Source organism: Notamacropus eugenii, chromosome 3 (assembly GCF_028372415.1).
Source record: "Notamacropus eugenii isolate mMacEug1 chromosome 3, mMacEug1.pri_v2, whole genome shotgun sequence".
NCBI lineage: Eukaryota > Metazoa > Chordata > Mammalia > Diprotodontia > Macropodidae > Notamacropus > Notamacropus eugenii.
Genome location: NC_092874.1, coordinates 221,781,962 through 221,805,377, shown reverse-complemented (window position 1 = coordinate 221,805,377; position 23,416 = coordinate 221,781,962). Strand labels below are relative to the sequence as shown.

Genomic DNA, 23,416 nt, shown 5'->3' with positions numbered 1-23,416 from the left:
TTGTAAGATAGATTTTCATACCAAAATGAGTGTGCATTTTATTCCTTCCTTTAGTTGAATGTGATGAGAGTAAACTTCATGCTTTTCTCTCACCTCCCCTCTTTTTCCCTCCACTAATAAGTCTTTTGCTTGCTTCTTTTGAGAGATAATTTGCCCCATTCCATTTCTCCCTTTCTCCTCCCAGTATATTTCTCTCTCACTGCTTGATTTCATTTTTTTTTTAAGATATGATCCCATCCTCTTCAATTCACTCTGTGCACTCTGTCTCTATGTGTGTGTGCATGTGCATGTGCATGTGTGTGTGTGTAATCCCACCCAGTACCCAGATACTGAAAAGTTTCAAGAGTTACAAATATTGTCTTTCCATGTAGGAATGTAAACAGTTCAACTTTTATAAGTCCCTTATGACTTCTCTTTGCTATTTACTTTTTCATGCTTCTCTTCATTCTTGTGTTTGAAAGTCAAATTTTCTTTTCAGCTCTGGTCTTTTCATCAAGAATGCTTGAAAGTCCTCTATTTCATTGAAAGACCAATTTTTCCCCTGAAGTATTATACTCGGTTTTGCTGGGTAGGTGATTCTTGGTTTTAGTCCTAGTTCCTTTGACTTCTGGAATATCCTATTCCATGCCCTTTGATCCCTTAATGTAGAAGCTGCTAGATCTTGTGTTATCCTGATTGTATTTCCATAATACTTGAATTGTTTCTTTCTAGCTGCTTGCAATATTTTCTCCTTGACCTGGGAACTCTGGAATTTGGCCACAATGTTCCTAGGAGTTTCTCTTTTTGGATCTCTTTCAGGCGGTGATCTGTGAATTCCTTGAATACTTATTTTGCCCTCTGGCTCTAGAATCTCAGGGCAGTTTTCCTTGATAATTTCATGAAAGATGATGTCTAGGCTCTTTTTTTGATCATGGCTTTCAGGTAGTCCCATAATTTTTAAATTGTCTCTCCTGGATCTGTTTTCCAGGTCACTTGTTTTTCCAGTGAGATATTTCACATTATCTTCCATTTTTTCATTCTTTTGGTTTTGTTTTGTGATTTCTTGGTTTCTCATGAAGTCATTGGCCTCCATCTGTTCCATTCTAATTTTGAAAGAACTATTTTCTTCAGTGAGCTTTTGAACCTCCTTTTCCATTTGGCTAATTCTGCTTTTGAAAACATTCTTCTCCTCATTGGCTTTTTGAACCTCTTTTGCCAATTGAGTTAGCCTATTTTTCAAGGTGTTATTTTCTTTAGCATTTTTTTGGGTCTCCTTTAGCAGGGTGTTTACCTGCTTTTCATGCTTTACTTGCATGTCTCTCATTTCTCTTCCCAGTTTTTCCTCCACCTCTCTAACTTGATTTTCAAAATCCTTTCTGAACTCTTCCATGGCCTGAGCCCATGGTATATTTATTTTGGATGTGTGGGATACAGAAGCCTTGACTTCTGTGTCTTTCCCTGATGGTAAGCATTGTTTCTCCTCATCAGAAAGAAAGGGAGGAAATACCTGTTCACCAAGAAAGTAACCTTCTATAGTCTTATTTTTTTTCCCTTTTCTGGGCATTTTCCCAGCCAGTGACTTGACTTCTGAGTTTTCTTTCCACCCCCACCATGCCTCCAGATCCGCCCAGCCAGCACTTGGGGTCTGAGATTCAAATGCTACTTCCCAGCCTCAGGGCTTCCGTGGGGGTGGGGCTGCTATTCAGTGTGAGATAAAGTTCAGGTGCTCAGGTGGGGGCAGGGCCACCACACGGGGCTCAGTTCCCTCAGGGGGTTTATGCAGAGACCTTCAACAATGGATCCGAGCTCCTGCCTGCTCTGGGAGCCCTGGTCTGCTCCCGCCTCAGTTGCTGCCTCCTGAGGGGGCCTGAGTTATGGGGGCACCCCACTCCCCTCTTGGCAAGCCGAGAAGACCCTCTCACCAACCTTTGGGGCCCGTGAGTGGAGGGACCCGCACAGCCGCTGGAGATTCCGTCCCTGAAGCCTGCTCGTATCAGCTCCTCTCGGTGCCGCGCGGCCAAGGCAGGGCTAGGCTTGGCTCCGGGTCAGGTTTTCAGGGTTCTCTGGAACAGAAATCTCGTCTGCTCCGTTGTTCTGTGGCTTCTGCTGCTCCAGAATTTGTTGGGAGTTCTTTTTTACAAATATTTTATGGGCTGTGGGTTCGGAGCTAGCGTATATGTGTCTTTCTAGTCCACCATCTTGGCTCTGCCCCCCCAATAGAATATTTTTTTTAAATCATTTGTATTTGGGTTTAGAATGCAAACATGGTTTGGTGGCCAGAAGCTGCCCATTTAACTTGGGGTTTACTGGCTAGATTTCCTTCTTTTCTTTCTTTCTTTTCTTTTTTTCCTTTCTTTTTTTTCTTTTTTTTCTTTCTTTTTCAGTCTGAAGCCCATTGATTGGACCACAATAGGTCCCTGCCAAATCTCCACTTAATGGCCACTTTTTGGACCCTCCTGGCTGAAAGTGAATCTCAGTGGTAACTGTTTCTCTTTGGAACAGCAACCCTGAAGGCCTTGTTCTCCTAGCTTAACTTTTTTTCTTTTTCTAGTTAAAGGGGCCATACCTTGACTACTCCTTAAAAAGGCCTATTTACTGAATGGGCATTACTTCACTCTAAATGAGTACCTGAAAAAATCTTAGCCTAAAAGGGCCAGGGTCTCCCATTGCATCCTGAGCCATCTCTAGTAATCCTGATGAATATCAGGTCACTGGATCCAGATGGCTCTGAAGGAGAAAGTGAGGTTGGTGACCTGCACAGCCCTCCCTCACTCGAAACAAAGTCAAGTGCAAGTCATGTCATCATTTTCCTGATATCATGGTCCTCTCCAAAAACTAAGGATAAACACAGTATACATACGCACAGCAGGGGCTGTCACCTGGGACAGAATGGTCATTCACCTCTTGTTTTTAGGCAGAATTCCCTCTTGGCTTGTTCCTAAGGTGAGTGAGAATGAGGAAGCTACCATGTTATGGACAGGAAATGGTGGATAATTATGAAACAGTAGTATCTCACTAATGTGAATAACCCTCCTGGGATTGCGGATCAAACCTTCTTCATGCACTCTAAGGCTTTGCTCCTCTCAACCACTGTCCTCTCTGCACTGTGGGGAAGCCTGCCTTTAGATCTGTTGACATCATGTGCTCTGTCCATCAGTTATCTCTCACTCTCCTTTTATTTTTTCCCTTTCTAGTCAGCGTTGGGTTTTTTTTTTAATAGTATCTTTTGCACCATTTCCCATGTGTAATTTTTCATTGGCAATTTGCTGGCCCATACCCACTGTCTTTTACGTGACTAAATCTTTGGTGATTGGTATTGCTACAGGTAGAGCCCTGTAGCATCACTGGAGGAATATTGGCATTAAGAGAAATGGCCTCTGGCTCAGGATGAAGTACTGAAATTTCTCAGGTCAGTCCAGCCCGCTGTCTGCTACTTTTTCAGTTATGGGACCAGTTCACTATATGCAGTGTCTGTCCAAGAATACTGAGGGAGCTCTATGGGTTGTCAGCTCAGTAGCAGGCTATAAACATCTGGAAAATGGTCCTTCTTCATGCATTCGTTTTGTTTTCCCTACATTGGAGAATTAAACCAACCTCTTGAGAGATTAATGTTCTCATTTAGAAGATGGAGTATTCTGCAGTATTTCAGAGCTCAGCGTAAACATAATGTCATTTATAAACAGTTGCTTCTGGAGAACTCTGCCAACTCTAGGAAATTCCTCTTCCATTTGGACTCTGAACTGGCCTTCTGTGACAGTGGCAAACACTTTTGCTGAACTTATATCTCCGCCTTCTTCGCCCTGCGTGGTATTTATTTATTTATTTATTTCAGGGCTTTGCCAAAGGGCAGGCTAAGTTCTGTATGACTTTAACATATGCATGGGAGATACCTTGTTGGAGAACTTTTTTCGCTCTGCCAAATCAAATGATTTTTTAATAATCAGCAAATAGTGTGCAGATTGTGCAGGTAATCATATGGGCTGATGTACGTTTTTGCGATCTTGCCTGTTCCTTTCTCATGTCTTCCATATGTCGGTAGGCTGTTCTTCTGAAGATTTTATGGTGAGGGTAAAGTAGGCCTAGGGATCAGCAGTTAATGATGTTTTCTTGGTTCACTTTTTTGGGTGGTAACAACAACTGTGACTTTTTTTTCCCCAAACGTTTATCTTTCCTCTTAAATAACCTTACCTTTGTGAGTGGGTCCCTTTAATACTCCTAGATTTGCCCAGGGTCACACTGAATGGAGAGCTCTTCTGTGTGTCCTCCAGCTTGCTCTTCCTATCTTTGTGTCTTTGGTACTGTTTCTACTTCCTCCTTACATCACATCCTAGACTGTGATGTTGGAGCCCAAATATGGAAGCATCACTGTCATTGATAGATTAGTTTGTTACAGTAACCTTGATGGATCTCTTAACGTATTTCTCACTTGTGTGTTACCTTTCTCCTAGTTCCTTCTTTACTAGATCATGGAGTGATTTCACTTAATTGGATCCAGTGCCAAGCTTGTCTTTCTCCCTGTTGCTTCTCACTAGCATCGGTAGTTTGATTATATAGATTAGAAATTTGGATGTAGAAGGGACCTTACAGGCCATGTAATCTCACCCACTCAGTTTTTTGGATGAGAAAATTGTGACTGAGAAAGTTAAAGGACTTTTCCATGGAACCAGACTACAGATCTATAGCTTTTAAGTGGGTCTGATCAAAGCTGTTTTAGTGGCAAGCCATGTCTTCTTAATTAATATTCTTTTGTCTGCTTTGCTATTGGTTTTGACCTTTGCTCTTAATAAATCCGTGTTCTGCCACTGACTCAGAAGTGAGTCACTAACTATATCTTGTCCATTAGAATATAATGATTTTACTTTGAGGGGTGTTATCCAGTACATTTAGGTATCCGTCAGCCCCCATCTCTTTTCTTTAGGAAGGTATCTATGTTACATAGGTGTGAGGTCTCTATACAGTTTATAAACTTTTGACTACCTTCCTTTCTTAGGCATGAGCCATGTTTTTCAGGGTCTTCACCTATGTCCATCTTTACACTGAAGTCACCAAATATTAGTGTTTAAAATGTTTATTGGGAAACCCTTATCATGCAGAATTTCTCTGCCTCCCTTCCTTTTTGCCACAGACATTGGTGCACAAGTTGCAAGTTCTCTTCATGGCCATCATTTTACAAATATATGTATCTCGAACATTGTGCAGAAAAGAAAGAAGTCTGTCATAAATAAATTTATTCGTACTATTTTATATTTATAAGCATTGTTGCTTAAGGTGAAGTGTCAAAATAACAGTGATCTTCCTATTAAAAACCTTCCCTTCCCCCAAGGTCTTCGTACATTATATAGTATTTGGAAACAAAGAGAATATTCCACAGTCAGGATTAAGTAAGGGTTCAGAGTTTAGTTAACAGACTTTTACTAATTGAACAGAACAATAGTAACTTAAAATGTGCATCCTGGAGAGTCATTTTCTTGAATTAAGTTCAGTCCAATTGAGGGTGAAGATAGATAAATTATTCAGCTGTAAGTGTCCTTACAATCTCATTCATTTTCTGGGAGCTTAGAGTGTCTTCTTGAACTCTGACCCAGTTTCCTCTCAGTGATTAAAGGGAGGAAAGGATTTTAGTACCAGGGTATTGTTTCTCCAGAAGTTTGACTAAGTACTCTGGAAAGGTCTTCATGGGAGTAATGTCTTTTTATTGTTATTTTTAATATGTTTTTTAAGAGAAAAAGGGAAGCCTTTCCTATATATACTGTTGTCTCCACCATTAAAACATGAGCCTTGGGACAATCTTATTTTTCTATTTGTACCCACAAGTGCTTTGCACACAGTGATCACTAAATAAATGTTTTTCATTCATTTCTGCAGTTCCCCATTTGTGAAAAGAGATAAAGTGGCTGGTGAAATATCTGTTTGTTGTCTTTTTTATCTCCTGAGCACTACATGAAACCAACTGCCTCTTCTTTATTTGTACCTTGTGAGTCATCCTTCGGTTTAGCTGCAGCTGCCTTTTGTCTTTGGTTTCATTTATAACAAGAAGATAATATGGATATAATTGGCATAATTGATGTAACCCACTCCATTTATTATTAACTGGATGAAAGTCTCACATACAGATCTCCGTTAGATTGTAAGCTGCTTCAGGGCAGAGATGCTTTTGCCTCTTTTTGTTAGCCACAGTGCAAACAGAGCAGGTACTTAATAAATGTTGAATGATTGGTTTATAGTACAGTACTAACAGTTAAATAAATTTTTATGGAAAATCAAAAAACTGAGGCTTAAGAGTCGTCGGCCCCATTTTCCACCAATCTGCCACTGCAAAACTGGGAGAGGACTCGTAGGACTGAAGACCGTTTTGAATTTTTTCCTTTTGTGGATTGCCATGGCCAAAGAATTCATCATCTGTTGACCAATCTGGTAGTGAGGATGTTCTCCATAATTAAGGGAAGAGAAAGTAATAAGCATTTATGTTGCACCTACTGTGTGCCAGGAACTGTGCTGAGCACCCTTCACAAATATTTTCTCATTTCATCCTCACAGCTCTGGGAGATGTGTGCTGTTATGATCCCCATTTTGCAGTTGAAGAAACTCAGACATTCAGAGCTTAAGTGACTTGCTCAGGGTCATACAACTAGTGTCTGAGGCTGGATTTAAATTCAGGTCTCCCTGACTCCACTGTCTGAGCTAGTTCCTCAGAAGCCTGGGACTAAATTTTGCCATGGCTTATCAAATCTTAAGAACTGATTAGATTTATCAACACTGGACCCCCTTCCAACCAGTTTCCCAAGTTCTTTCAAAATGCCTTCTCACTTTTGCTTTAAATATTCCTCTGATGTCTATAATCTGAATTCTGAACGACAGACTCGTAGCGTTAGAAAGTACCTGAGATCTTCTAGTCTAACGCTGTGGATTTATAAATGAAGAAATGGAGATCCAGGAGGCCAAAATATTTGTCCAAGTGGCAGGGCTGGGATTGGAACCCAGGTCTTCGGACTTATAATCCAATGCTAAAGTACCATTTCCTTTCATGGAATGGGTTGATCGATGAAACACTTTTGGTTAATATATTGATGTCAGCATGGAAAGAAGACTATGGTAGACCACTTTCAAATTCTTCTTGCTCCTGTGCTAACATTTAATCAGTGCTTTGGAGGAAGGCATACATGTCATTCTTAGATCATTTGCAGATTACTGAAGCCAGGAAAAGTAGCCAGTAGACTGGATTACAGAATCAAGCTCTAAAATTATCTCAATAGGCTGAAGATAACAAGACTGAATTTTGTATAGCACCATGTTGGGGTGCTACTAGTAGAACACTCGGGTTGGAATTAGGAAAACAGGGTTCAAATCCCCCCTCCAACATTTATTAACTGGTTCACCTTGGGCCAGTAAAAACAGGAAGTTACACTCCTGGACCAGGTCCCTTCTAACTCTAAATCTGTGTTTTCCTATGGGAAATGGCTAAGAAATAATTCATGTGAAGTAGATGTGATGATTTTAGGGACTGAAAATTCAATGTATCTGAAAGCTTATGTGATATGAGTTGACAAAATGTCTAAAATAGAATCTGCCTTTGTCAGGCTGTATCTGAAGTGCTGGGTTCAGTTCTGGGTGCCACATTTTAGAAGGGCCAAGCTGAATGGAGTGTGTCCAAAAGAAGGTGGACAGGGATGGTCAGGTCTCTGGAAACTGTGCTACTTAGGGACCAATTGAAAAGAACTAGGTCTGTGTAGCCTGGAGAAGAGAAGACAAGTGATGTGGGAGGAATTGTGAACTTCTGATACTTGAAATGGGATTAAACTGAATGGTTTTCATAGAGAAAGGGGGATTAGGTTTCATTTGACTCCAGATAGCAGAACTAGGACCAATAGGAGGGAGTTTTGGCTCAACATAAGGAAAATTTCCGAATAATGAGAGCTATTGCAAAGTGGACTCGGCCTCTGTATGTGTAAGTGTTTAGCAGACACCGAGTGTTTGTCAATGATGTTATAGTTATCCCTTGGGCAGGTGTTGGACCAGGTGATTTGGAGACCTTTTTACAACTCTTGAAATTCTGTCATTCTTTGTCTTGTGATTTTGGGTAGGGAAACTGAGACCCAGACCGGTTAAGCAGTTTGTCCAAGATGAATTAGGCTTCAACTAGGGAGGGAGGAGGACCTGAGCTTATTGGTGCCAACAGCCAGTACTGCCACCCAGAGATGCACTCTGCTCTGGGAAGTTTGGGATCTCACCTTGAAGATTCAGAAGTCAAGGTTAATTATATTAGGGATAGAATGGACTTCCTACTGCTTGGTGCTGCTCCAAGGAGCCACTAGCCTCAGAATAAGTCCTTCAGAGGTATTGTCATCTTAAGGTTACATGGGATCAGGCCTTGGTGCTAAGAGGCAAGCTTTCCTACCCAGTTTCTGAAGGGTATCCCAGACTTTGGGAATAGAAAAGGCCTTATTATTGTTTCTTGTTGAGGGTTGGGGAAGGTGAACATTTCCATGTATTTGGTGCAGGACAAGCACAGAGCTTCCTGTAGGGGATTCTTACTGACTCTCCCTCTTCCTTTCCAGCTCCCATTACATCCACTACAGCCGATGTCAGAGCCACTAGCCACCACACTCTTGAGTGCTGAAGAGGGACCAGCAGCTTTACTGCCAATGGGGCCTTGTACTGGACAAAAAGAGGTACTAGGGAGAAGGATCAAGTGAAGAAAGAGATGAGAAACCCAAGATACAAAGGATGAGCCTAGAGACCGCTGACTCAATTTATCTCCCCTTGCTTATGACCACTGGCCAGGCTCCCTACCTGGTTGCTTTTCCCAGGCTCTTACTGTGATAAGCCTATGGGTTTTCCCTGTTACATGCTTTCAAAGACCAGGGTGCAGGCATTATCAGTGTGTATTGAGTGCATTTCTAACCTCAGCCCTTGGTTACAAAAAGTAGACTAGGACCTGCTCAGCACTTGCTGTAGACAGCTGAAGTAAGTATGCATACTTTCTCTAAGTACAGCAGCTTTGCTGCTGAAAGTGAATCAGAATTGTGATAAGACAAACAATATTTTTCCTTGGCATTTGTGGCCTTATGGAAAGTACCTTCCGTCTCTCTGGGTCCTTACACTTCCATCACCAGAAGGGAGGGGAGGGCTAACTCAGGTTTGCTAAAAGCTAAGCTGGAACTTGGCCACAGGGTTCCCCCTATTCTCCACTGCTTATCATTTCTGACTAAAGATTCTTTCTAAAGAATGAGTGATGTCTTAGGAAAAAAGAGTGCAGGGTCAAATGCAACACAGGCAGTCCATGTGAAGGCCCTAGAGCCTGAAGTCATTGGGAGAGGGAAGTTGATTCCATTCCTGGCCTACCAGTTTCTCTGTCCCATCTTTGTTCACCTGCCAAAGTGAGGAGGGGAAAGGAGGTGGCCAGGGGCTAGTTACGGGATTCCTGAAGACTGCCCTCATAAGCAGTGCCCATTCACTTGGGTTCATTTGTATTGCTGAGGTCCTGGTTCTAGTAATGACTCTAAGAAGGGGCACAGATCCCATCCCCAAGCCTAAAATTTCTGTTCCCTTTAGGTAGGCTGTGAGCAGCAGCAGCAGCAGCAGCAGCAGGCCTTGGGTAGCCTGGGGCCCCCATTGGATGCCCTTTCCCCATTTCTGAAGAAAAAGGCTCAGATACTCGAGGTGTTGAGAAGTCTGGAAGAAACTGATCCCCTATTACTGCACCCCACCACAGCTTCGTGGAGGGCAGCAGGGCAATGCCCCCAAGGGGAGCCTGGCATCCACCCTGATTATGCCTTGAAGGGCAAGGCAGGTGAAAAATGGAGCCCAGGGGAGAGGCTGGGCTCCCCAGAACCAGTCAATGGTGAGGTGTCTACCCCACCCCTGCCAGAGCCTGCACCCTGGGCATCGTGCCTACTCCTGGGCCCTAGTGGCCTGGGGGGACTGCTCCGATGGGAGCCCATCCTGGGGAGCCCACGGGGCGAGGAGAAGCTGGGGAGGCTCTGGGGCGTGGGCCGGGAACCGCAGAGGTCCCCAGCACCACAAGCCGGCCTCCACAGTGGACCAGGCAGCAGCAGCAGCTCCTCCTCAGATGAGGCTGGGGAACCAGGGGAGGCATTGACACCAGCTGCCCTTCTCAATGCCTTGGCTCGGAAGCAACTGAACCTGGGCCAGCTGCTGGAGGATACAGAGTCTTATCTACAGGCCTTTCTATCAGGGGCTGGAGGGCCCAACAGCGGAGACACACCCCCTGCCTACGGTCCAGGCTCAGGACAACCACCCTTGCCCAGTGAAGGGCTTCCCCAGTCTCTAAGACCCAAAGGCCTCCCCAAAACAGCGTGGGGTGCAGGAGGATCTGAATCTCTCAAGCCAGGCTTAAGCACTACCTCAGAGGGCAGTGGGGCCCTCCCCTTCCTCAGTGTGTTTGTGGATGGGGGAGACACCTCTCCAGGGCCCTGGCCCAGCTACCCCCATTCCTCATCTCAGGTGAAAAGCGAGCTCCAAATTAGCCCCTCTTCCCCCGTTGAGACCCAGGAACTCACCTTCTCCTCCCCACCCAAGAGTCTCAATTTCTTGAAGTTGTCTCTGGCCCCAGATAAGGCCCCTAATCCTAGTACCCCCCATCTCAGTCCCCAGTTGCCCCGAAGCTCCCGGATCCCTTGCTGGAATGGTGGTCCAGATGGGAGTCCTTCCCCCATGCTTACCCACCGAGGCCTTGGGGGTGAACTGTCCCCTGAGATAGTTGTCCAGCGCCAATCCACCAGCTCCCCACCTACTATCATTGTGGACTCCATCCAGCTTCGAGCCACACATCCAGCCCCATCTTCTGTTGTTTCACCTGAGCCTCCCACTTGTTCAACCACACCCCGGTATGAAGATGTCCTGGACCTTTCAACTGGCTCCTTTGGGGGGTCATCTCCAGAGCCACCCCTTGCCTCCCTTCAGTCATCCAGTTACCCACAGCTGGTCCCAGAGACATTGGACCAGGGTCCTAGGGGCCCACCCAGCCCCTGCCCCTATGGTGGTCCTCAGGGGAAAGGTAGTGAGAAGGCAGGACCAGAGTCTCCACAGGCTGGCTGGAAGGGCACAGGTGGCTCCTCCAAAAAGCCAGGCAATGGGGTGGGGAGACGGCCCGGGGAGCCAGGCTTCACACCTCTCCGAGACAGACTGACAGCGCTGGGTAAACTGAAGACAGCCTCCGAGGGAACCCCAAGCACTGACAAGAATGGCAGCCCTGGAAAGCCAGGACTAGAGAGGGCCCGGCTGCCAGGAAGGCTGAGGGAAGGGACTACGGACACAGCCCCCAGCTCCTTCAGGCCCCCTGAGTCCCCTCGAGGACCGGGACCCTTGGGGACTAGCAGCCTGAAGCAACAGGACCATGGGCCTCCTGGGGAACCAGGTCCCCGCTGCTATTCGTCTCACTCTATGGGTGCTCGTCTTGACCTGGACCCTGTTTCACCTCGTGGCTGCCTCACCAAAGTGGAGCTGGCAAAAAGCCGGCTGGCAGGAGCACTGTGCCCTCAGACCCCACGGACCCCAGTCAAGCTGCCGACCACAGTGCCCAGCCCAGGCAAGCCCAACAAAAGCCCCCATGGCAGCCCCACCAAGCTGCCCTCAAAGTCGCCCACCAAGGTGGTACCCCGGGGTGGATCTCCCCAAGTGCCCAAGGACCTGGTAAAGCCTGAGAAAGGCAAGGGTCCTCCTTGGGCAGACTGTGCCCCCTCCCAGCCAGTGCCCAAAGCAGTAGGCCCAGGGGGCCAAGGCCATGGTTCTGAGGGGCCAGCGCTTCATTCAGCCATAGAGGAGAAGGTCATGAAGGGCATTGAGGAGAATGTACTGCGGCTACAGGGCCAGGATCGGGCACCAAGCGCAGAAGCCAAGCACCGAAACTCAAGCAGCATTGTTAGCTGGTTTGGACTAAAGAAGAGTAAGCTACCAGCCCTGAGCCGCCGGGCTGATCCTGGAAAGAACAAGGAAAGCCTAGGGAGCACCCCCCTGGGCAAAGGGGGCAAGCAGGAGGCCCGGAAGCTAGAAACGGAGAGTCTCAACATCTCCAAGCTCATGGCCAAGGCAGAGGACCTGCGGAAGGCGCTGGAAGAAGAAAAGGCCTACCTTAGCAGGCAGGGCCGAGGGCGATCAGGAGGCCCAGCTCGAAGCACCAGCAGCAGTGAGGTCATGCTGGGCCAAGCACAAAGCCAGCTCACCATCATGTACCAAGGTGCCGACACCTTCATGCAGCAGTTACTTAATCGGTAAGTGGAGCCAAAAGGGGTGTGGGAGACCCTACTCAGCCAAGAAGCCCAGCACCAGCACCCCAGCTGTCTGTCATTGGAGACTTCTCCCTGACTCCTGCCCTTCCCCAGGTCATGTTCTCTAGTACTGTTCCCAGAGAAGAGAGAACCCTGCCTGGTGGTGTATGGAGAGCAAAGGGCCCTGCCCCTCCCTCTAAGGGGCCCCTTTGCCTCAGTGGGCTCACAGGGCCTGAAGGAGCTGGGGCCTATGTCTGAAGTCCCTTCCCTCAGCCTCTCTGGCACCAGGCACTCTCTAGTCCTAGCTTTCCAAGGCTGCCATTCTTTTTTTTTTTTTAATTTTAAATTTTTTTTTTTGTTTTTAGTTTTCAGCATTCATTTCCACAAGATTTGGAGTTCCAAATTTTCTCCCCACCCTAAGACACCATGCATTCTCATTCCCCATTCCCCCTATCGGCCCTCCATTCTATCATACCCGTCACTTCCCTTATCCCTATCTTCTCTCTTTCCTTGTAAGGCAAGATAGATTTCTGTACCCCATTACCTGTATTTCTTATTTCCCAGTTGCGTGTAAAAACAATTTTTAACATTTGTTTTTAAAACTTTGAGTTCCAACTTCTCTCCCCTCCTCCCTCTCCACGCATCCCCAGTGAGAAGGCAAACAATTCAATACAGGCTATACATGTGTAGTTATGCAAAACACTTCTGTAATAGTCATGTTGTGTAACACTAACTATATTTCCTTGCATCCTATCCTGCTCTTCATTTATTCTCTTCTCTCTTTTGATCTTGTTCCTCCCCAAAAGTGTTTACGTCTAATTACCCCCTCCTCACATTTGCCCTCCCTTCTGTCATACCTTCACACCCCACTTATCCCCTTCTCCCCTGCTTTCCTGTAGTGTAAGATAGATTTTCATACCAAATTGCATGTTATTCCCTCCTTAAGCCAAATGTGATGAGAGTAAGCTTCACTTTTCCCCTCTCACGTCTCCCCTTTTCTCCTCCATTAAGAAAGCTTTTCCTTGCCTCTTTTGTGAGAGATAATTTGCCCCATTCTGTTTCTCCCTTTCTCTTCCCAATATATTCCTCTCTAACCCCTTAATTTCACTTTTTTAGATATCAGCCCTTCCTATTCAACTCACTGTGTCCTCTGTCTCTATGTATATAATCCTTCCAACTACCGAAATATTGAGAAAAGTTTCAAGAGTTACAAATATTATTTTTCCATGTAGGAATGTAAACAGTAGGTCCCTTATGATTTCTCTTTCCTGTTTACCTTTTCATGCTTCTCTTGATTCTTGTCTTGGGAAGTCAAATTTTCTATTCTACTCTGGTCTTTTCATCAAAAATGCTTACTTGAAAGTCCTCTATTTCACTGAATGATCATTTTTTTCCCCTAAGTATTATACTCAGTCTTGCTGGGTAGGTGATTCTTGGCTTTAATCCTAGCTCTTTTGACTTCTAGAATATTGTATTCCAAGGTCTTCAATCCCTTAATGTAGAAGCTGTTAGATCTTGTGTTATTCTGATTGTATTTCCACAATACTTGAATTGTTTCTTTTTAGCTGCATTTTCTCCTTGACCTGGGAACTCTGGAATTTGGCCACAATGTTCCTAGGAGTTTTTCTTTTCGGATCTCTTTTGGGAGGTGATTGGTAGATTCTTTCAACATTTATTTTATCCTGTGGTTCTAGAATATCAGGGCAATTTTCCTTGATAATTTCATGAAAGATGATATCTAAGTTCTTTTCTTGATCATGGCTTTCATGTAGTCCCATAATTTTAAATTGTCTCTCCTGGATCTATTTTCCAGGTCAGTTTTTCCAATGAGATATTTCAGGGCTGCCATTCTTTTTTCTGTACTTGGGGCTTCCTCAGGGCCTGTCTTCAATTTGTCCAGCTGCTTATGAACCCTTCTTCCCCATCCCTCACCCAGATTTAGCACTGTCTTCCCTCTCCCTCTCCTGAGCTATTTTCCCAAGACTTCTCATCTGTGGTAGTTGTTCTTGGGCTTTCCCCAAGAGCACCAGCCCCCTCACCTATGGAACAGACATATCCCTAGGGAGATAGAGATGGGTTGTTTCCTCCAGAAGCCAGGGAGAAGGTCAAGAGTAGACTAGAGAGCCAGGTACTCTGGCAATCCCCCACCCAACACACACACACAGACACACACTCCTCATAGATACATATTAACTTTTGTGATATTCCTTCTTCACCCTACCTAGGGTAGATGGGAAGGAACTGCCCCCTGACAGCTGGCAGGAGCCCAAGCCAGAGTTTGGAGATTTCCAGTCATCTCTCCCAGAAACCAAGGGCTCCCAGCCACTCCGGAGCCCCCGGAATGGCCTAGTTGGCCAGAGTGCCAACAAGTCATCTGGAAAGGTGAGCTGGGGGAAAGGGGAAGGGGTAGCTGGGACCCTGCTTCAGGAGTTCCAGGGTCCTGGACCTTGCCTTTTGGAAAATTTGGTCCCTCCACTAATTCTTCCCTCCAAGTTAAACCATTCAAGCTTCCTAAGTCCAGTAGAAATAACCTGCAAAGCTACCTGCTGCTCCACTGTCTCCGAACCTTGCCGAAGCATTACGGGGTACTCTGCGGGATTAGCCCCCCAGTCTGAGGGCTCTCATGAAAGAGGGCCTGGGCAGTGCCAAGAATTGAAATGTTGGAGGGGCTGGGGAGGAGAGGGAGCCCCACAGGCCCTGAGCGCGTCCTCTAAATGCACAGAAGAGCAGTGAACTGGCACAGAGGGAAGCGGCCCCCACCGAGGACGGCCTCGCTGAACCCATCCCCACCCCGAATTTCACAGGTCAGTAGGATGACATGATGTAGGGGGGTTAGGTCTTACTGCTTCTCCTTTCCACCCTATGCCCCCCCATTCCCAGGTTCCTGAGTCTCAGTCCCAGCTTAACCTGCCTCTGTCTTCCCTCCATCACTCTGCTCAGCTCCTTTTCCTCCTAATGCTGACCCTTCCCTCCCTTCATGACTAAGTCCCTGACCAGAAGAGGCTGCTTCACTGTCTGTGTATCCCCAGCACAGTGCCTGACATGTAGTAACCACTGAGTAAATAAGTGACTGTGGAGTGGGAATGAAGAGAGTTAACCAGTCAGAACGTATTTAGTAAATATTCATTGTGTGCCAGGTGGGATTCCAGGTGCTGGGGTCAAAAACAGAAAAATCAAGATAGTTGTTGAATTTAAAGAGCATACCTTATACCCCAGGGGAGAGCAACATGTTCTCAGAGAAGAAACCAGAAGAGATGACCTCTCTGGGCCTTGGTTTTTTCATCTGTAAAGTTATCTTGATATTAACAGCTAGCATTTATATAATGCTTTCAGGTTTGCAGAGTGTGTGTAGATGTTCTCTTATTTGATCCTAAAGACAGAATGGACTTGAAGATCTCTGAATTCTAAGTCTATGATCCTATGAAATTAAAAAAAACATTGATGAGGTTGGAGGGGTGGCACCAACAGTGGGAGTCTCAGTAAAGGTCTCTTACAAAGTGATTAGGAGAAGGTCCCTCAGCCTAAAATCTCTGATTCATTTCCCTGCTTTTGCCTTGATCCTCAGCCTGTGGCTCCCTGACCCGAACTCTGGACAGTGGCATTGGTACCTTCCCCCCACCAGACCACAGCAGCACTGGAGCCCCCAGCAAAAACCCTCCCAAGCCAAAGCCTTCCCGACTAGACCCATCCCCAGCAGAGCATTTGGCCCGCCCTAACCCCCTCACTAAGGTTCCCCGACGTGCCAGAACACTGGATCGGGAGGTGCCTGCTGTGGAAGAGCTCCTGGTGGGCGGGCGGCACCCAAGTGTCCCTGCCTTCCATGCCCTGCTTTCTCCCACTCGGCACCATGGGCACAAGGCCTGCACAGATGGTAGGTACCCCATAAGAGGGAGATGGGTAGAGGAGTGAAGAGCCTCGCTATAACTGTAGGCACCTCCTGTTATTCATCCAAAATCTCCTCTGCTTGAGTACTCCCTAAAGTGTGTGTGTGAGTGTGTGAGACAGTCCTGTTTGTATTAAGGAAAAGTGGGGAGTCTATATCATTTCCAGAGTCATGATGGGGGAGAAATGGGGTTATCCAGGCCCCTCGGGGCACAGGATGTTTTTCTGGATTTAGGAGGTCTTAGAATTTTATGCCACCTGTAAGAACCCCTCTCATCTGTTCCCGAGACAGATTCCAGTGGACACCCTGGACGGCCACCCCCAATCCAACTCTCCAAAAACTGGACTTTCCCTAACACACGAGCAGGTGGCAACCCTTCTGATCCCTTCCTTTGTCCACCCCATCAACTGGAAGGGCTTCCCAGGACCCCTCTGGTAAGAATCCTCAGGAGGAAAAGAAATAGGGGCTGGAATGACTGGGTAGCAGGGGTCCTGAAATTGAAAAATACCCCCTCTTCCGACCTTGACCTATGACTTTCTTCCACTAGGTCCCCCCAGTTGAGAGGAAGCAGTGTTTAGAGGGAGGCCCCCCACCTCCAACATCTTCTGGCCCAGCTTTTAGCGGAAGTCGTACCCCCAGCACTTCTGACATGGGAGAGGATGGACGTGCCTCTGGTGGGGGCCCTCCTGGACTGGAAACGTCAGAATCTCTCAGTGATTCCCTGTATGACTCCCTATCCTCTTGTGGGAGCCAAGGCTGAGGTGGGCACCAAATGCTGGAAGTACTCTTGGCTCACCACCCTAAACCAGAGACGGAGACAACAAATTGGACTTAAAACTTGCCTGTTTTCTGTGGACCAGGAAAAGGATTGCTCTGCCTTGGGACCCAGTTTGAAGCACATCCCCAGGGGAGAAATAAGTGGAGAAGAAAAAATTACAGTTCACCCCCACTTCTACCCTTAATCACCCGTTGGAAGGATGAGATAATGAGATAACTGGTCTCAACTTAGAGACCCCACCTTATCCTTTCTCTTGATCAGAACAGGACCCTGACTTTGTGCCCCATCTGGAAACCCAAGGGTGCTGTATTGTGGTGCTGGGCCTCCCCCCACTCTCTCACTGGCTGTACCATCTCTTGCTACTAGGCCTCCAGTCCAATCTGGCTACTTTGCTGTCTCCTAACACCCACCCTGGATAGGGGCCAGAAAACTCTTGGTGGAGTTGGAAGGAAGCCAGAGAAAGGGGGTAGCGGAGTCTGCCCTCTCTCCCCCATCTCCACTGCCCCTCTGTGGGCCTCCTTGCTCTTTGGATGGTGCTGTCCTGACCCCTACCCCATATCTCTGGGGTTCTGTATGGGAGGAGAGTTGTTCTGTTTTGTTTATATTAAAACCATTTCCCCTCCTGTTTTCCCCCTTGCCTTGGGTTAATTTATCTGTCTTTGTGAATGTGGCTGCACTTCTGATCCCCACTGCTGTCAAGTCCCTAATAAAACATGAAGTAGAATTCCCTGGCTGCCACCCCCACCCCTGACCCAGCCTACTGCCTGGGGACAGGGAGCTCACTGAGGGCTAGTTGGGAGAGGAGAGGAAGGGGCTTGTGGTAAAGTAGAAGGAATGGGGGCTGAGAACAAGGTAAAGGAACATGGAGTAAGGTGTCCTGGGGGAACTTAGGCACCCTTCTTCTGACCTGAAGCTCCTAGGGCTCTCTGCCCACTAGGGAGATGACATAGTGCAAACATCTGGGGTAGGAGAAATGCTGGCATCTTTGATGGAGGATGACTAGGAATGAGCTAGAGATGACAGGAAAGGGAAACTGGTTCCCATCCCCACCCTACCCTGAGCAGGCACCACTTGTCATTTATAGCTTTGGGGATCCCCTACATATACTGGCGACATCTCATGGAGGCTCTGTGCCTATGCAGGGGGGCTGAACAGCACCAATAACAGGCAGCCTGTGCACCAACAATGCCACATTGACAACAGTGCCAATGAATGAACCACAAGACAGAATGGAGCCAATGTGCCAATGTCTTCGTTTTCCTATTTGGTAGCATTCAGCCTGAACCCTCTTCTCTGCCCCTGGCTTCTAGAATCAAAGGGATTGGACCTGGGAGGACTTGGGGGTGGGGGAGACACATGATGGGAGTAGAGTGAGGTTGAAAAGATGGAGGCCTGAACTAATCCCAGGTCCTCCCCTTTCTGGGCAAGCTCATCTCACCTTGCTAGGCCTCCTCCTCTTTAAAAATAAAAGGGGGAGAGGGGTAGACTGTATTTCTCACATTCCCTGCTAGCCAGGTAAATCTATGTTCTACCTAAGTCCTGTTAATTATTTCCTAGTTTCTTGTATAATAGATTCATAATGCCTCAGAATGAGAAGGGACAGTCGTCAAAAACTAAGAGCTAGATCTGTGATCGCATCAATTCAGGACTTCTATCCAGTGGTACAGATTGCAGTTCATCCATACCTGCTCATCAAGTGTAGCTCTCATCCATCTCTCTCCCAAGAATTCATCCCAGAGGGTCCACCCAAAGTGCTGGAGGCCCTCCTATTGGATACACTCTATAAGATATCTGTTTAGATGCGTGTGGAAATCTGGGCAACAGACATCTTCACCCATTTTCTTACAAGTCTCTTCAATCCCAGTTATCACCTAGCCCCAAAACTGACCTAAAAACAAGAATCCTTTTTATAGCATCCCTGACGAGTGGCTGTTTAGTTTCTCCTTGAATATGCCCAGTGACAGGGAGCTCACTGCTTCACCAGGCAACTTATTCTATTTTAGAGCCTCTCTAATTAGTAGTGAAATGAAGGTTGAAATGTCATCTTTTTGAATAAATGGGGAAAATAAACGGTGTCTGTCCCACTGCATGCTTGGTTTGACAACTGGAGGAGTTGGAAGGAAAGAAAGACCTGCAAACAAAGAGGGGCAGCCCCTGGGAAGGAGAGAATTCAGCAGAATTGGAAGGCACAGAAAGATGAGCCTTGTCTGAGAAATGGGTCGACTAATTGGTAGCACTATGGAGCTTGGGGTGGAAAGTTGCAGAGAAAAGAATAAACATTATCCTGCCTCTCAGGTCTTCTTGACACTGGATTCAGTGCTCTACCCACCAAGCCATGGGAAGTTGCAGAGAAAAGAATAAACATTATCCTGCCTCTCAGGTCTTCTTGACACCGGACTCAGTGCTCTACCCACCAAGCCACATAAGTGCAAGGGATCATGTTTGCCAAGAATCCTCCCCACAACTCTGCTCACATCAAGGAGGTTCTGAGCTTAAAAAGCTGACCTGACTCCTCCCTATAGGAGGCATTCTCATGGGCTCATTATCCCCACCTGGACTTCAAAAAAAATATTTTCAAGAGACAATTCATATCCAGGTTCCCCAGACATGATTTATAGGGACCTCAGCTCCCCTATAGACATACTAACGTATAGGTTATCTGGCACAGGACAGTTTTTACTTCACCCTACCAATAGAAAAGAACTTAGGGGAGCCTATGAGAAGGTGCAGAAAGCATTCAGCTCATCAGTTCCTCCCAGAAGAAATGGACAATAGGAGCTGCTATTGTCAATATCCGTTTGACATTCTTTTGAGTCGAGATTTTCCTCCAATTTACCCCATTGTTGGTGCTTTGTTTTCTAGATTTTGTTGTTAATTCATTGTTTTCATGCTATCTCCCCAGATAGATTTTGAGTTCCTAAAGGGACTATCTTTGTATCCCCCCAATTTTTTTGTATCCTCTTAGCCTAGCGCCTAGCACACAGGAAACACTTGGCAAATGTTTACTGTCATAATAATATTTCTTAATATTTTATGGCACAACTGAGACCGCAGTGTCACATGCTTCTACAACTGCCTTATTGCACCCTCAGTAACTTGTTAAGCTGTCTATCAGAAGAGTCTGGGTTGAAAGCCATCTTGATTGTCAATAGACCATCCTACTTCCTGCCCTCAGAATCTCCACTTAGCAACCTGCTACACTGTCTCCATCTTCTCTTATGGGTGGGTTTTAGAAAATCTCTCTGGTTGTTCAAGTATGCTGGTAGCTGTGTCCTCCAACCCCACCAATGTCTGAAAGCAAGAAAGATGGAGATCTTTACCTATCGGTTAGCATAAACCTTGTCCGTAATTGGACCATCTGAGTGTAGGTAATCACCTAATGCCAGACAAGGCTTGGCGTATTGGGCACAATACCCCACCCCTCTCTGCTCATAGGCTCACTTCCCTCCTAACTGTCTGGGTTCAAAAGGCATCATAACAGGTATGGATATGCTCTAGAAATTATCAAAAAGGCAGACTCCCCCTAATCAGCTCATTTCCAGTTCAAATAAAAACTGGAGAAATCTCCCTGCTCTCAATCTTGAGCCATTACTAAGACAAAAAAATCACTAATTAATAGCCATATAACATATTAGCAATGTAAATAGCATAGAAAACACAGAGAAGAATTATGCTTTCATTCACAGGCTACAATGGCTGCAACCAAGGTTTAACCTTCTTTACGTCCTACCTCCTCATTTAGGCAGTTTCCTTAGGCAGCACTCCAACTAGGAAAGCGGCTGCAGATAGGATACTGCTGGCCTTAACCACATGCCTGCTCTCCGTTCTCTCCCTGACTCTCATGTCTGCTCTCATCTTACTCTCACCTCGTCATCATCTCAGCTCTGCTCCCAATCTGATCATCTCCACTGTTCATCCTGAAGTCAGCAGGGCCCACCTGATGTTACTTTGCCCCCATTTGCATGTCCCATCAAGCCAAGAGCCCTGTCCTTCATGGAGTACTGAAATTAGTCATACAAAAGACCATCAAGAATAGTGACAGCTAGTAAACCCATTTGCCTAAGCAAAATAGCAAGCATAAATTAGAGAAGTTTTACAGATTAGAATGGTCGGTCAAGTAATTTAAATCTCCAAGTTTTACTAGAGGATTTCCTAAGAACTCAATTTATCTTTAAAGCAGATACTACATATCATCAACAAACATTAAGTACCTACTATGTGCCATGCACTGTGCTAAGTAAGTTCTGGAGATAAAAAAGTAAAAGATGGCCCCTGCTGTCAAAGAGTTTGAATTTTAATGGAGATGACATAGACAGTTGTACAAAAAACATACACAGTACAGAATTGAATCAGCAGAGAGATTAGCATTAAAAGCAATCAGGAAAGACTCCTTGTAGCAGGTGAGATTTTAACAGAGTTAAAGAAATCCATGAGGTGATGAGGAGGAGGGAGAGAATTCCAGACACAAGGGACAGTCGCTGAAAATGCAACAATCATTGAATCCATGGGAACCAATGAGATCACTAAGCAAAATAGGATAGAGAGCAAAGGGAAGAGGGCCAAGGACCAAGCCTTAAGGGACAGTCATGGTTTATGGGCATGATTTGTATGAAGATGGAAAAAAGACATTGAGATGTGATTAGGCGAATAAGAGGCAAACCGAGAGAATCCCAGAAACCTAGAGAGGAGGGTGAGCAAGAGTGTCTGATGCTGCGGAGAGGTCAGGAAAGATGAAGATTGAGAAAAGGCTGTTTGATTTTTCAGTTAAAATATTGCTGGTAACTCTCAAGGGAGCAGTTTCAGGTGAATGATGAAGTCAGAAGTCAAATTGTAGAGATAAGGAAAGTACGAGGAAAAGGAAGTAGAGGCACCTGTGTAAAAGGCCTTTCTCAAAAAGAAGGGCCCATCACTCAACCTGCTGGATGCTGCCATTGGGGCCTGTGTCTCTGTCAGCTTCCCACTGACCACTCCTGCTAAGGCTCCATCTCTGCTCACTGCCAGCCCCCTGTGCCAGTACTTGAGCACCGTCCTGAACACTGCCATTGTCAAATGCCCAATGCTATTGCCTTTTTTCCTGCTGGGGAAGGACAGTTGCCACTCCTGGGATCTGAGATCTTGTTACTCTGTGTTGGGTAGAGTATTGTCCACCTACACTGAAGTGGTGTGTTGCTGTATGACCTGAACGCTTTTATACTAGTGCTGCTGGGGTTTGACTCCACCCCACCAGGCCACGCCTGATTGTGTCCTTTTGTGTTAGACAACTGCTCCCTTATGCCCAGGCCTGACTCCTCCCATCACCCCTATGTAGAATATTGCCATACCCAACAGGAGCACTGAGGGTCCTGCTTATGGGCTTGACTGCTGAGGCCGGTACTTCAGGCCAGAAGTCACTCCCTGGCGGGTCCACCATAGTTAATCAAGAACTGTCACATGAGACAGTTTAGATAATCCCAAGAATTCTGGCTAATCATGCCAGGGCTTATGTCCCCCTTCTTGTCAGTGGTCTTTTTGTTGCAGGAAATTCCCTCATCAAGGGACCCAGAAGTACCTGATATCTCAAACAACACTACCAGCAAGGCTAAGGATATCTAGCTCAGGACGGTTACTTAACCGTGCTCAGGGAAAGATACAAAGCAAAGCAGTATATTATTCCTAGGCCGTTAAATTATTTGTTTTTCTTTATTTGGTTGAGAGGTTTTGGGGGGGGCGCAGTTGCTGCTATGTTCCTATTATCATTTTTACTTTTCTCCTTTGGTGTTATCAATTTTAGGTTTATTGAATCTCAGAGGTCAGGGCTGACCTGTAACAGTCCTAAAATCATTTAAGTGGGGCACATAATAAGTGTTTATTAAATACTTGCTGACTGACTGAGGTGGTGGAAGGTCTTAAGGACCTTACCACCAAAGGGTGAAATGTGTGGGAGCAATAACCTCCATTCCCCGTGCAAGTTAGACTAGTTTTTCCTTGAAATGTTTAGAAACCATTCTCAAGACTTGGTTGGCTCAGAGGACTAAAGGTGCAAACTACTGGTATCACTACCTAGTTTCCTGGGTATAAAACAATTACAAAGATATCCAGGAATTCTCTGGTCCCTGGCTGGTAGACCATAATGAGCAGCTCAAGAAAAGGCTCTTCACTCAGCTAAATCAACTCAGGATATCCTCAATGCATGTCCTAGTTTCAAAACTTTCTCTTGTTATGGTGAAGTGACCTCCTTTTGCTAACTATTGAATGACCTATAAGTGTCTCATTTTAATTCCAGTATCAAACATAAACTACCAGGAAACTGGCCTGAAACAGGTCCACTCCAAAGCAAGTATGAATTTAGTCTGTAAATGCAGTTCATAGGTGGCATGGATAATTATCTCTGGAATCTGGTCCCCCCCTCTCCAAGGGAGATTGTGATTTCTGAGTTGAGGAAAGAAGCTGTGGCTGGACGCTTGATCTTTCCCCCACCTTTCTCCAAGAGTGGCATCTGGATGGAATTACATAGAATTCTATTTATCTATCCTCTTCAAATATTTTTGGTCTAGGGGTAGAAGTGTAAGG

The 23,416-nt window shown here is 46.0% G+C and overlaps 1 protein-coding gene across 1 annotated transcript in view; it reads left to right on the top strand.

Moving 5' to 3' along the window:
• NCKAP5L (NCK associated protein 5 like) overlaps window positions 1-17,494 on the top strand; it is a 57,741-nt gene extending 40,247 nt beyond the window's left edge. Inside the window, exons 7-13 of the mRNA XM_072654639.1 lie at window positions 8,535-8,648; window positions 9,532-12,209; window positions 14,432-14,588; window positions 14,929-15,010; window positions 15,772-16,077; window positions 16,381-16,523; window positions 16,637-17,494. Of these exons, the coding sequence (XP_072510740.1) occupies window positions 8,535-8,648; window positions 9,532-12,209; window positions 14,432-14,588; window positions 14,929-15,010; window positions 15,772-16,077; window positions 16,381-16,523; window positions 16,637-16,849 (3,693 nt within the window). The 3' untranslated portion in view covers window positions 16,850-17,494. The remainder of the gene's footprint in view (window positions 1-8,534; window positions 8,649-9,531; window positions 12,210-14,431; window positions 14,589-14,928; window positions 15,011-15,771; window positions 16,078-16,380; window positions 16,524-16,636) is intronic.
• Window positions 17,495-23,416: the final 5,922 nt, after the last annotated feature.